Source organism: Alligator mississippiensis, chromosome 8, assembly GCF_030867095.1.
Source record: "Alligator mississippiensis isolate rAllMis1 chromosome 8, rAllMis1, whole genome shotgun sequence".
Taxonomy (NCBI): Eukaryota; Metazoa; Chordata; order Crocodylia; family Alligatoridae; genus Alligator; species Alligator mississippiensis.
Window position 1 is genome coordinate 5,731,831 of NC_081831.1, and position 14,027 is coordinate 5,745,857.

General features: G+C 43.5%; 1 protein-coding gene across 1 annotated transcript in view; it reads left to right on the top strand.

The window, feature by feature from the left end:
- CACNG4 (calcium voltage-gated channel auxiliary subunit gamma 4) overlaps nucleotides 1-7,335 on the top strand; it is a 59,014-nt gene extending 51,679 nt beyond the window's left edge. Inside the window, exon 4 of the mRNA XM_006260268.3 lies at nucleotides 2,860-7,335. Coding sequence (XP_006260330.1) covers nucleotides 2,860-3,395 — 536 coding nt within the window. The 3' untranslated portion in view covers nucleotides 3,396-7,335. The remainder of the gene's footprint in view (nucleotides 1-2,859) is intronic.
- The last annotated feature ends 6,692 nt before the right edge of the window (nucleotides 7,336-14,027 follow it).

Consider the following 14,027-nt stretch of genomic DNA (forward strand, 5'->3'; position numbering starts at 1 on the left):
CTTGCCTGAAATTTAGTTATTTAGTAGCATTTCCTTTCTAAATGCCTTTCCAGGATTTTGATGTTGTAGCATGTCTAGGAAATACTCTGTCGCATGATATTTGCCTAAGAGGGAGTTTCTGATTCCTTTCAAATCCTAGGCATGGGAGCAGTAAGAGGCCCTGACAGGACCCTTGAAAGTCTGTGCGCTGCTTGGGAGCTAGATCCTGGGAAACTTTCCTCAAGAAGGGGCAAGAAAGGCGAGCGTGATTTAATCCCATGGAATGTCAGATTTAATCCCATGGAATATTTTCAGGAAAGGGTCAGAGATGCCCTTCCCCATGTAGAAGGAGTCGAAAGAGCCTAATATATTGGAAGAAAATCCATGGAACCGACCAAAGAGACCGATGTGCAGCTTGGAAATGCAAAAGCACAGACAAGGCTCAGCAGATATGTAACAAGCCTACATGAAATATGCATCTATGATGTGCTGAGGAGATAGGGGCAGGTTTGCTGAAAGAGTCCATGTTCGCAGATGAACTTGAACTCCTCTCCGCTGCATTCACTCTCCACTGACCGTGAAAGAGGAGGAAAGACAGGCCAGCAGCTACAGTGCTAAACGACAGTGCTAAATTGAGTCTTTAGTGATGTGGGGGCTCAATTCCCTGTTGATCACACTCTTGCTGTAACTTAGGCCCACATTCTTAAAGATATTCAGCTTTCAATAAACTTATGGAGCTGGATCCAAATTTTGTAGCCTCAGCTCACCTCTGAAGATGACCATGCGAGAGATTTTAGAAGTAAAAGGCACACAAGTAGCTGAAACAAGTTATTGGGAGCAGCCCTGAATAACCCAGTTGTGCATTTTACAAACAACGCTAGTGGATTTCTGAGAGTGCAGCAGCGATGTGAACATACTGTGGGCGGGTGTGAACGTCCTCTCAGACAGCCGGGGGCTTGAAAAAGCTCCCTGGATACTTACATAACTTCCAGATCTTTGCTGCAGTTGCTGACACACATAAAGGAGTGCATTGATCTTCATCATCCCCGGCAAGGTGTCTGCATTTCGGTTTGCCATTTCCCCTGTGGTTTGGTTTACTGTAGTTTCCAAACAGAGCAGATGGCAAGCTGCACATCGGTCTCTTTGGTCGGTTCCATGGATTTTCTTCCAATATATTAGGCTCTTTCGACTCCTTCTACATGGGGAAGGGCATCTCTGACCCTTTCCTGAAAATATTCCATGGGATTAAATCTGACATTCCATGGGATTAAATCACGCTCGCCTTTCTTGCCCCTTCTTGAGGAAAGTTTCCCAGGATCTAGCTCCCAAGCAGCGCACAGACTTTCAAGGGTCCTGTCAGGGCCTCTTACTGCTCCCATGCCTAGGATTTGAAAGGAATCAGAAACTCCCTCTTAGGCAAATATCATGCGACAGAGTATTTCCTAGACATGCTACAACATCAAAATCCTGGAAAGGCATTTAGCTAATGAGTTTTTCTGGAAAGATGGTTTCTTTGTCCTTCAGCAAAGGCCAGAAATCCCAATGTTTTATACTTTTTAAAGACATTAAAATGAGATGACTGTATGGAATCTAAAGTAAGTGTCTTTCATAGATAAGGCCTGATTTCCCCCTCAAGTATTGCGACTTGAAAAAGCTGCCTGGGATACGCTAGCACATTTTTCATGCTAGAAATATCATGGAGCACTAGGCACATTGCTAGTATCTTTCCACAAACCCACAGATTAAGCATGCAGCATTTAGATGAAAGTTTAGCAAGGTGGAAAGCATCTTATCTTGATCAAAGTGAACCGAGATCAAAATGTATTTTTATTACCAGGTCTGAATATTAGTGATCTACTAAATACAAACTAAGTTCCTGAATACCACCATTCTCTGTCACTAAACAAAGAATTACAGCCTGGTCTTGTGAGCTGCGTAAGCGATGTGTAAGTCAGCGTGACTCGGTGGGTAAGGGCTCTCCTGGCGTCCAGAGGCCTGGGCTCCTGTCCTGGCCTTCCTAGTATCCTGCAGCGAGAGCTTGAGGAAGCCACGTAACCTCTTTGTGGCCATTTTCTCCACTGGTAAAATGATGCTCATCTCCTTTCGTGAAAAATGTTGAGATCCATGTCTGAAAAGTACGTCATATCCCTGGATCCAACTTACACTGAAGCAGGCCGAAATATTTCCACCGACTTCAAAGAAAGTTGTCTCAGGCCTTTTAAGAGCTAACTAATATAAATTATTCAATGAGATCAGGCCTTTAGTTTCCAATATGCACTTTTATTTCATCCCCCAGACAAGGTACCGTATTTGGCTTTGCTCTTATGATTTGTTAATGCTGTTTTAAGGCAAATAAATTAAATCTTGCATGGTAATAACTAAGTTGTTTTGGATCTAGAGTAGCAACCTATAGCCTATGGGCCAGATCCAGCCTGCAAAGTGATTGGATCTGGCTTGTGGCAGCATGGGATCTGCAGCATGCAGCTCGGCCTGGTGCGTACCTCTTCTCTGCACTACACCAGGCCACCAATCTCGACCCCTTCACAGTGTCCCCCACCCCAGAGCCTTCCCAGTTGCTCTTTTTTACCCCTGCTTACAACTGCTTGTGCATTTGCTCCCCCCCACTGCTGTTGGGGATAGGCATTGGCAGCAATGGCAAACGGGGGAAGCAGCAGCAGGCAGCTTGGGTGCTGCGGAGGGGGGAGCTGAGAAGAGGAGCAGTGCCCCCCAATGGGATCGGTGGCCCACAATGCCAGCTGGGTCTCAAGTGGTGGCTCACCGCTCTAAAAGGTTGATAACCACCCCATCTAGAGAATGGTGCGGTGTGAGATTTTTGTCTTCCCATCTCCATAAAGACTAATTTTTAGTTTTTCTTTCTAGGATTAAGTAATATCATAGGAATCATTGTCTACATATCAAGCAATGCTGGTGACCCGAGTGACAAGCGAGACGAGGACAAAAAGAACCATTACAGCTATGGCTGGTCTTTTTATTTTGGAGCTTTGTCTTTTATTGTGGCTGAAACCATAGGAGTGCTGGCTGTGAACATTTACATTGAGAAAAATAAAGAGCTGAGGTTTAAGACCAGGAGAGAATTCCTTAAGACTTCTTCTTCTCCTTATGCCAGGATGCCAAGCTATAGGTACAGGAGGAGGAGGTCCAGATCAAGTTCTAGATCGACAGAGCCTTCTCCGTCTAGGGACGTTTCCCCAGTTGGCATGAAGATTGCAAGCTCCATCCCCATGAATGAAATTTCCATGTACACTTTATCCAGAGAGCCCCTGAAGGTTACAACTGCAGCCAGTTACAATGCAGAACAAGAAGCCAGTTTTCTGCAGGTCCACAACTTCCTTCAGAAGGAATTTAAAGAAGGACTACATGTCAGCATGGTCAACAGAAGAACAACACCTGTTTGAAGGGTTTTTCCTCCCCTCTCTCTTTTTTAAAATGTGAAACCAGAATGGATCTTAAGAGAAGGAGAAGTTTTAAAACTCTCTTTTACTTCTTGAAACAACATATGCTGGGGCTGGTAAATGAAGACCTTGGAATACTGGAATGACTTAAAGATATTATATGTTCATAGTTTGGTTGTCTTTTTTAACGCTATTTGGAGTTTGTTTCATTCTGGTGTCAAAAAGGTGAAAACAGTTCACGGCCCTGCACTTTGGTTATGCGTACCATGTAGCAGTGAGACTGGAAAAGTTGAGCTGCCATTGTGTTTTAAAGAGATGTATAACAATTTCAGTATGATTTTTAAAAAGTATAATCCCTTAAAATAAACTAAATATATCTCATTTCCAAGCCTGAGGCTGATCACCAATGGAGCCTAATGCTGTCCTTCAAAACTTAACTACCATATGATCCAGTTTCCTTTGACACAGGCAAAAAAAGGGAACTGAGCTGTCTCAGAAGCAGCTGCCTCCTGAAGAAAATGAAATACAGGAGGGAAAAGTATTTGCAGCCAGCTTGTGCTACTGGACTGTAGCATGCCAAGTGCTGCAGGATGCAAAGGCAGGGTCATTTGCAGCGATAAGCCCTGCCTCCCTTCTTAGTCATAGTCTTGTGCAATACAACCAAGGAGTCTATGGAGGAGGTGCAGAGACAGGTGTGGAGACAGGATGGATGCACTCTATAATAAGTAAATGGTACAGAATTAAAGTAGAAAGCAGCTCAAGTATATTTGCAAAAATCCTTTCTTGCCTAAAGTTTTAAAAAACTTGAATTGCCTCGCTGCTAACAGCCTAGTGCCTGATCCAGCAAGGGGCTGAGCACTGTGTGTCAGGAGAGGTGTGCCAGACCTCTCAGAATTCGGCCCCTATATCGTCCGCATGTTGCAAGAAATGGAAATGGAGCTGGGCCCGATGCCAGTGAAACCGGTGATTCCATAAGGGTCGCACTATTATTTTTTCTTACTGTTTCACAAGTGTGACGCTAATGTTAGTGTAATTTAAGGTATCAAAGCTATGTGTACATGAAAATGGAAAGCAAATATATTGATCCATTATTCAGAACAGCAAATATTTCTGCAGCAACATGGAGTGCTAGTTGGATGCTGACTATTTTTTAAAACAGAACAAAAGTGCTCATGGTTTACTAAATATTTATTAAACTTTTTATTATTAATAAGTGCCACATGGCACAATTATAGTTGCTTTTTTTGCTGAAACAGTGGTTCAAAGCAATTTAATTTATTCCTTAATAATGAAATGCAGAGAGCCCACAGTAGACCCCATGTATCACCTAAGCTGGGAAAAAAAACAGACGTGTCCTTTTTACTTCTTTATGAGGTTTCTGAAAAGGTTTGAAATACTTTCTTAGATTCCTACTCAGCTTTTTATACTAGAAATTTAGGCTGGGATTTTCAAAGGATCTTAAGGGTTTGGTGGAACAGTAATAGAAGTCAATGAAAGTCTCTTCATCAGCTTCAATGGGTTTTGGACCTGGGCATGTGGGAGTTGGGTAACCAATTCCTGTTGAATTCCAGCAAGACGTGGACATCAAATGCCTGTAGGCTCCAGGGTTTTATCTGCCCTGGAACTTGAGGGTGACTAAAAAGTACTAATGAAGTGATGATATCACAACAGCCAAGGCAGTGAATGCCGAGTGACTCGGGCCAGGAATCTTTATCTGACTTGTTTTAAATTCTTTGGGGTTTTAATTCCTTCTGTAATACCTATTTAACATAAATGACTGAGTAAATTTTTTGATAAAGGATGCCACTGTAAAAGACATAATATCCTTCAACCTTACTTATGGTGCAAAATGTTTCCTGTACCTATAAACAGAGTCTTGCAGTCAAACCTAGGAAGACATGCCTTCATATGCCAAAAAAAGCCCAGTAAAATCCTGACTGTCCAGGCCTTCTGTCTCCACCAGCCAAAAAAACCCCAACTGAGAGAAAATCCTGATTTTTTAAATACTCTTTTCTTGTAACCTTTACACCCCATCAGTGCATCTACATAGATATTTTTGCAAGAAGTCCAGTTCAATTGAACCAAGGCCTTCCTCCCTGTATGAGCTACAGCCAGGTTACAATTTTGATAGCAAACTTGTCCAAACCTTTTGTACTGAGGCATATTTCATTCTCATGGCTAATTAGTATGAAATGGACACGCTTATAAAAAGCACCACTGCCATGCTTTTATTTTTACATCAGGGCACGAAGGGAAAGATGCTGGCAATTTTTTTTGAACTATGGAAGAGAAAAATATCTTACCTACTTTCCAGTAGTGAACTTTCCAGCAAGTAAAATAAAAGGAAGGAGGGGCATATGACTAAATTTATTAAAGTTCTTGAAGAATTGTTTTTACATATGTCTTTATGCTTTCAAACAAATAAATTATTTCCTACTTTTTGAGATTTCTTAATTAAAATAAATGAATTAGTTACGATAGAGGTAGAAAATGACATTTAAAAAAGCATTCTGTCTCATTAGTGGGTTATACTAAGTGCTTATTAATTTACATCTATGTATTGTATTACACCTATGTATTTCAGGTACAGCTCCCTAGAATTATTGCTTCCCGGTGCGTGTTGCTAAAGTAATCATTAGAAATAAGTCCTCGTTTGTGTTTACTGTAATTACAAAAACATTCCCTTTCAAAGCAGGAGCTAGATGTAGGTTGTCTTTCTAAACTTGCCTGTGTTGAAATGAAAGTGGAGAATGCTTGGTTTGGGTTGGGGTGGGTTTTTTCATCATCATCTTCCAGTGACCATGTTTAGCCTGGTTCTGGTTGAAAAGTGAGCCTTTTTCTAAAGCGTGACTCAAACCTGCAGTTCTGCACGTGTGTGTTGTACAGTATGTGTACACTGTGTCCACGGGACTTCTCGGCTAAGTGTTTTGGGATGAGCTGGCTGACTGTCTAGCAGTTTGTATGTGGATCTTCACCCCCTAGAACTTAAACCATCGTGCTGACTTTGGTGTTTCGTGTGATCTCCGTTCTGTGAGCTCAGGGGCAGGGTACCGGTAGGGCTGGTTTATTCAGAGCCACACTCCAGCACGTTTACTCATGTTGAGTAGAAATGCTTAAAAACCTGAGAAGACCATAGCGCGTCATGGGCTATGCAGTCTGACAAGGAAGCCAGGCTCGTGAAGGAGAACAAGGCCATAAGGGGCAGAGGATCATCTGAAGTGAAATGCAGTGTTTTGGGCTGGCAACCTGGAACAAAGCATTTCAGTTCAATTTGATTTTTCCAATGAAAAAATAGTGCCAAAGTCTCTTTTCCTGTGGAAAATAAAATATTTTGACAAAACCCCGAAACTGTCCACCAACCCTATGTGTTAAGTATTTTCTTAGTCCGTGGGTCGTGACTCTGAAATCATTGTGCTTATTCCAGGATTGAGACACTGACTCAACAGCAGAGAGGATAAGAGGGCCGTATGCACTCTTTTCATCCGTATACAGCACCTGGCATAATGGCGCTCCGCTTTCTGAGTTGGTGCTAAAATAATAGTAATAATCTGTCTGTCTGATATTCTCCTATCTGGAAAAGACAACTTCCAAGAATAAAAGATATAAAAAGAAGCCTCACTGGTATCAGATTTGATTTTCTGAGAAACACAGCTACACGTACATTGTCAACCATCTCCTCCTGTTTCTTATACCGAACAGAATAGGGGTGAAACTAGCAGTCATCCATATGCTCGTGCTTTTAGCAACAGAGTAGTCTTGTATTGGTTTTTCTTTCTGTATAGGACATATATCCACAAGGGCTAATCTACCATGTCCCTTGAGGTCACATTTCTGTTTGCAGTCCTCAAAATGTTATTTCCAATGTGCTTCAGTACTGCCCATATAATCACAAGCATGTATATTGTACTCACTCTTCTTTTTTAAATAAACCATTTTAAATGTATTCTTTTGTGTGTGGGGGTGGGGAAAGAATATAGATTTTAATTTTTCAGTTTCATGAATTCTTGCAAAGAATGTGAATTTCTGGCAAAGCTGAGTTTTGTTTTTTAATCCTATCAATGTCCCTTTAAGTAGAAAGAGTCTAAAATAGGAGACTATTTCTCAGTGTAATGACACATACCCTTATCTTATCAGTTCCAGTCCGAACGGCCACCCAGAACTAATCAAATGTTCAACTTGTCAGAACAGGGAAATTGAGACAAGATTTCTCACATCCCTTCACAGAAAACGTTGATTATAGTGTTTCTACAGAAAAAATGTCAGGTGAACTTCTTTACAACATGCAATTGTGGATGATGACTCCCTTCTGGAAAAAAAAAAAAAATTAGATTTTAAATTTTCCAAAATTGTATTATTTTGCAGATGGGAATTTTACCGGAAGTTGATATAATGAAAGAAAAATGGACAGAGTACCGTGAGAATAAAGTTATATTAATCACAGGACAAACTCAATCCTCACAAGATTTCCTGTCTCTTGCCTGGGCTGCATTTGGATAAGATTTCTAATATCTCAAAGCTTTTCCGAGTCAAAACCAACCACAGTGAAATTCAGCTAAAGTTTAGTTGGACTTTCACTGAAAAACAGAGCAGCCCCGCTGTCAGCTCTCCTGCAAGTCGTAATCTTAGGGTGTACCATCACACCTACCCTACAAGGTTTAAATGTGAACTCTCCACACTCTTGTGTGTTTTTGTCTGCAGAAACACCCCCTTTGCCAGCCCTGCATGCTGGATTTCTACAAATCTGACATGACCCCCAGCTATACGAACGGCACTGAACAAAGGTCAGGAGTCCAACTGCCTCTATTCAGTCTAAAGCGCTCTGAACCAGGCATTATCACAGACATTATTTCTTCTTCAAATGGCACTTTTACCTTCACCTTTACATTTAGTAAGATTCCTGATCCTCTGTAAAGATGAAGAATGTGTGTGTGCATCTATATCTATATATATAGATATGATCAAAAGACACATCTGCAGGTTGGCAAAGGATTCGTCTTTTCAAATATCTCCTCTCCCAGGGAACGAGCTAGTTATAGCTCAAGCCCCGATGCTTGTCAGCTTACCCTTGGCACTTTGGCAGGACCAAAAGGATGCTCCCATCCATTTTCATGCTTCATGGAAGTGAAAGATATAGGTATAGGATGGAAAAATAAGTTTGGGAATAGGGAGGCAATCTTGATGGTGTTTTTTGGAAGCAATAAAGAGTCCAGGTAGCATGATGTGCTGTTTCCCCAGGAAGAAGACAATTCCTTAGGAATAGCGCTAAACTTAGAAAAGAAGGAAATGCCCTCTGCAACAGTCCAATGCAAACAGGTCTTTTCACTGCAGCGGTTGCTTTGCCCAACCAAATTTAAAGGGCTACCTACCAGACGAGCATGCTGAGAAAGTTTAAAGAGAGTGAACTGGCTGAGAGTTGTTCAGCATTAAGCAGGGGACTAAGATGGGGACTGCAGCTCCTAGGAATGTAATTGGATTACCACTTTTAGAAAAGCTAGGTGGGAATGGGAGACTGGTTATACTGACACCAGCCAGAAGCAATTATGTCTTATTTGTTACTGACTTTACAATTCTGTTATAAAAACTTACAGTAAAATCCCATACCTTCATTAAAGTCAGCGGCAGTTTTGCCATTGTTTTGAGTAAAGTTAGGATTTCACTCTTAAAGTTAAAGACAGATTGTTTTGTTTTGGAGGGGGCATTTGCTGTACCAAAGGTTTGGATAGCAGCAGTCTGATCTCAGGCACAGGAGTAGGATAGGTAAAAGCCCTGGGGTTTGAATATAGCCAAAGGTACCATTTTAACTAGTGTCTTCGTATAATTAATCTGCTGAAAACAAACTGTAAGTGAAAGGAGCCAGGCAAAACCCCTGATTCCAAAACACCCCTGATATTTAGGAAGCTTCAGGACCAAACTTTACAGCTTGGGTCCATCTCTGAATTTGAGCAAGAGCAGTTTAAAAATACAAGAGAAAAACACCACACCAAGAAATCAACACAAGTGCCCTGAATTCCATATACCATAGGGGGCTTCGCTCACATCCTGCAACATTAGTTATTCTCTTTCACATCCTCACACACACTCGGTATGAATTTCACTCTGTGGCAGCAAGGAGCATAAGAGATATCTGAACAGGAGTCAAGCCCAGCAGCTGGAATAAGTTAGAACAGAGAAATTATTTTCATGATTGAAAGGGATTGGGAAAAAAAAATCATGAAAACTAATTAGTGAAAGGGCTTATGCAGATGTGTAGAACTAATAAGAATGATCCCAAAAACCCCTTACAACAGGGAGTAGCTCTTAGCCATCTGAGTGGTCCAGTGGTCATTTTGGACTGCTTTTGCAAGAAGAGGACCACACAGTAAGGACACAGGGTTTGGCTTGTAGTGACACAGGAGAACAGGCTGAATCAGAAACACCATCACTTGGAAAAAAACACCAATACAAAGGCTAGGGGAACACAGTCCAACTTTTTCAGGGACAAAAGCATGTGGTATTTGGCTCTGAAACATCTCATTTAGCATTTCCTCCAGGAGAGAAATGTAGTTGTGGCTCCCTGACACACACAGCTGCTAAAGTGCAACTAATTATAACTCCCTATGCTTTCCCAACAGGTTCTCATTAATAGTGTGTTTGTACTTATGTGATATTGATTTTTAAATGCAGATGCCTGCCATTGGGAGCAAGGAGATTGCTAAAACCACTTCATGATGGATTATATACCACTGACTTCTAGGAGATGTGCTGTTGCTTTTTATTTTTCTTTTTGCTTTCTGCTCCCCTGGAAATTGGCTGCTGCCTCTGGGTTTATAAGAGGCTCCCTCCTCCCAGAACTGGAGATGGATTGGAGAAGCATCTGGGAGCCCATCTGAACTGGTGGGATACAATGCACCCCACAGGATTTTAAACAAGACTCTAAGGAAAGGGGTTTGTCAAACCTGTGGTCCATGTGTCCATTTATGATCTGAGGGTCTGAGTTTCAAAAGCACCTTGGGGATCTAGGAGCACTAGTCTCAGTGATATCTGCTCCTAAATCCTTCAGCAATCAGGTTGTCAAGTGTTCGTTAAATTCTTATTCAAATTTAGCCCACAACTAATTATTAAGTGTAGAGGTTTCTCTCAGTGAAATCTTTTCCAGGCTAACTACATACAGCAAGTTCCACAGCTAGAAATATATCAACGGGAAGGCATTACCTACCACCGCCAAAAATACACACTGAGGGTATGACAGCAAACATAAAAAACCAGCATCTGTGCAATGCAAGTACAGCAGCCAGTATAAGCTCCCAAAAACTCACCCAGAACCAAGGACATTGAAGTAGAGCCATACAGGCCATTTTAATTTCAGCGTGCACAGATTTCTTTGAGTAGTGGCTCTAAATCACACTCTCAAGCAAGAGACAGCACGGGACTTTTAACTCATTTTTCAGTCTCCATGAAGGCCTTTCAAAGGGATGAATCTGACCTGCAAGACCCCACTTCGACCCTTGCATAAGTCCCACGTGGGGGTGGATTTCTCCTCTCTCTTTTTACTTGAGGTGTTTCCTGTTAATTATTTAGAATAAACCTTTCCAGTTTATCAAGCTAGCAGCAGCTGAATGGAAACAACCAGGGAGCTCCCTGCCAGTAAACACCAACTGGGGGAACACTAATGGGTTAACACCACCGCTGTCCTTGCCTGGTGCAGTTAGCCTGAAGCCCACCCACAGCAGCTTCCTCAGCACCCAAAAGCACCCTGTCCTGAGTGCAGGTGCTGTGCCTGCCCTTGCAAATACATAATATTAACTTTTGCATGCTTGATTTGCAGAGGACCTGTGGAGTCCCACGTCAAAATGCAGCTCACAAAATTGACTGATTGATGTCTGGTGAAATTTAACAAGAGACTACTTCAAAAGAAAAGGCATTAAATTTTTAATGCATTCTTTTTCTGTTTTAAAGTCTGTTCCCTTTAGGGTTTTCTGCTTTCATGAAAACTCTTGGCTGTCGTTACAAAAGCAGAAATATAAGCTGCTGTAATATTTCCGTGTGCGTGTGACATGATTCCATTTATATGCCTCAAAAGATATGGCGTTGTTCAGCCATTTGAATCATAATTCCTTTAGCTAAGGGGCAATGAATTGTGCATGCATGGTCATCCCTTAAAATGTCTGCATTTGGAAGAATGAAAGCTTCACTACTGTTAATACAGACACATCACATCAGTAGCTAATGGGGATCGGACGACATAATGCCTGTACTTGCTGGCAGTTGGCATATCTGTTCCACGTGCTTTGTGAACGCTAATTCACCCCTCTTGTGAGGCAAGGATGTTTTATTATCCCAGTTCCACAGGTGAGGGAGGAGGTACAACAGTCCTTAAAGCATTGTGCCTGCCTAATTCTCCTTACCTACATTGACTTCAGTGGGAGTCGGGTACCTAAGTAGCTTTGGGAACCTAGACTCAGGTGTCACAGGTCAGATCCAACACTGCAATAATTGACTGCCACAGTCACCTACTGCTTAGAGAAATCTTTAGTCCTCTTATGCAATCCATATCCTGGGAAGAGTTAAGCACAGACTTAACAGCTCCTCAGAAACCAGTCAGTGGAGCATGGTTATCACCTTCAGATCAGGCGCGAGGCCCTTTGGTGATACAGCTTACAGCACCTCATCCCAGGCCATATCTGCTCTAGCTCCAGAAGGGGTACACAGCATCTCCAGTGCTCTTGGTCAACAAGAAATTCAGCCTGGGAAGATGGGACTGAGTAACACATTCAAACGATCGCCCATCCCATCCCGATGTAACACGAGGAGCTGGCATTTCCCCTCCCTCTGAAAGACTCACTCTCTACCCTGCCCTGTGCAGAAATGAGGGTGCATTGCCAAGCTCAGCTGGTGCTTTCCAAAGCAGCAGGTTTGGTTTTCTGACACCTTCCTTAGGCATCTGGACTGATCAGTATCATGCTTCCCTTTGAAGCAGGTGGCAAATGAGCTGTAGCTTTGTTCCCAGAACAATCTTGGCTTTTTGAATGCTATTCCCCTTTGCATTCAGGGGGTTTTAGCCACAAGTCAGCTGGGTCTCTGGAGAGACTTTTAAAGATCCTTTATAGGAAAAGCAAATGTTTCTAGAAAACAGCCTATTTGACACTGATGCGTGTAGGGCGTTTCATTAAAGCTGGCGCAGAGAGACAACATTTCACCATCACTACATCTGGGCATCCCCTTACACCCACTCCAGAAGAAGGCAGGGAGACATCCCCTCAGATGCAGTTTTAAGTTTCCTAGGGACTTTTTTTGGAACTAATTGGAGCCCAAGAGAGTGAAGGTGCTGAATCAGTATAAAACCTTGCGTATGCTGCTTATGCCCACTTCTAGACCAGCACTGCTTCTGTCAGGCAAAGGAAGGGAACTTGGGCCCATTGATGTCACAACTACATCTTCTTGTCTCTAAGGCTTTACCCAACCATAATGCTAAGGGACAGCACAGGGGCTACAGCACTGCTTCTCAACCTTTTCAGCCTCAAGGCACCCCCCTCCACAACATTTCTGAGTTTCTTGACACCCAAAGTGAGAATCCCTGAGCTAGAATCTAAGTTCAGAAAAGATACAGAGGGTGCCTTGAGGTTAAAGTTAAGAACCACTGATTTAGCTGGTGCCAGGTGAGGGCAGCAGGGAGGGACCTAACCTTGCCTGCCCTGCCCTTTCCACTGTCTTCCCCCTCCTCCCAGCCCCTGGTCTGTAACTGAGCCCCCACCACCAAGGCTGCTTCTGCAGGGTCTCACATGGCAAGGACCTCCCTGCCAGCTGCTGTCACTGGTCACAGCAGTATGGGAGGAGCTGGGCATGTCTACACGAGATGCTTTACCATGCAGTTGACTAATTGACTGCACGGTAAAGCATCACTGTCTACACATGCCGACGCTTACTGCACAGCCAATTAGTCAACTGCATGGTTAATTTGCTACCTGAAAATGCAGGTAGCACATTAACTGTGCAATAGTGACTGTGCAGTAGCCCATGTGTAGACAGCCAACCGGGAGCAAATTTGGTTCCAGTCGGCCTGGACAGCAGAGGGCAAGAGAGCAATCCCTTTCCCCAGGAGCTGCCTGCTGCCAGGGACTGGGCTCTGAGTTTGGAGCTGGGCAGAGACAATGTCCCCCTGCCCTGGCAGCAGGTAGGTCCTGGCTTGTGGAGCTGGGGCCAGGAGCTGCCTGCTGCTGGGGCAGGAGGACATCATCCCGGCTGGGCTCTGAGCTTGGAGCCCACCCCAGCCACTCCCGGAGACAGGGAGCAATCTCCCAGACCCTGCTCCAATTGCACCAGGAGAGCTCCCTGCCCAGCCTGGGGCTGGCTGGGATCTGCCCCAAAGCAGGACAGGTTGCAGCCAGCCTCAGGCTATGTGGGGAAGCCCCACTGGGCATAGGGCTTGTCCCCATGTGCACTGGGTGGGAGAGCTCTGCAGCAGCCGTGCACATCAGGACCCCACTACACAATGCGTAGTTGTCTCCTGGCCCTGTGGTCCCTGTCAGCCCCTAAGCTAGCACCCAGAGGGAGCAGGGGGGCAGAGCAGGGTGGGAGCAAATCTTCTCCCAAGAGGGAGTATGTGTAGATGTGCTTCCCATGTAGGTTTACTGTGCAGTATTTTTACTGAGCAGTAAG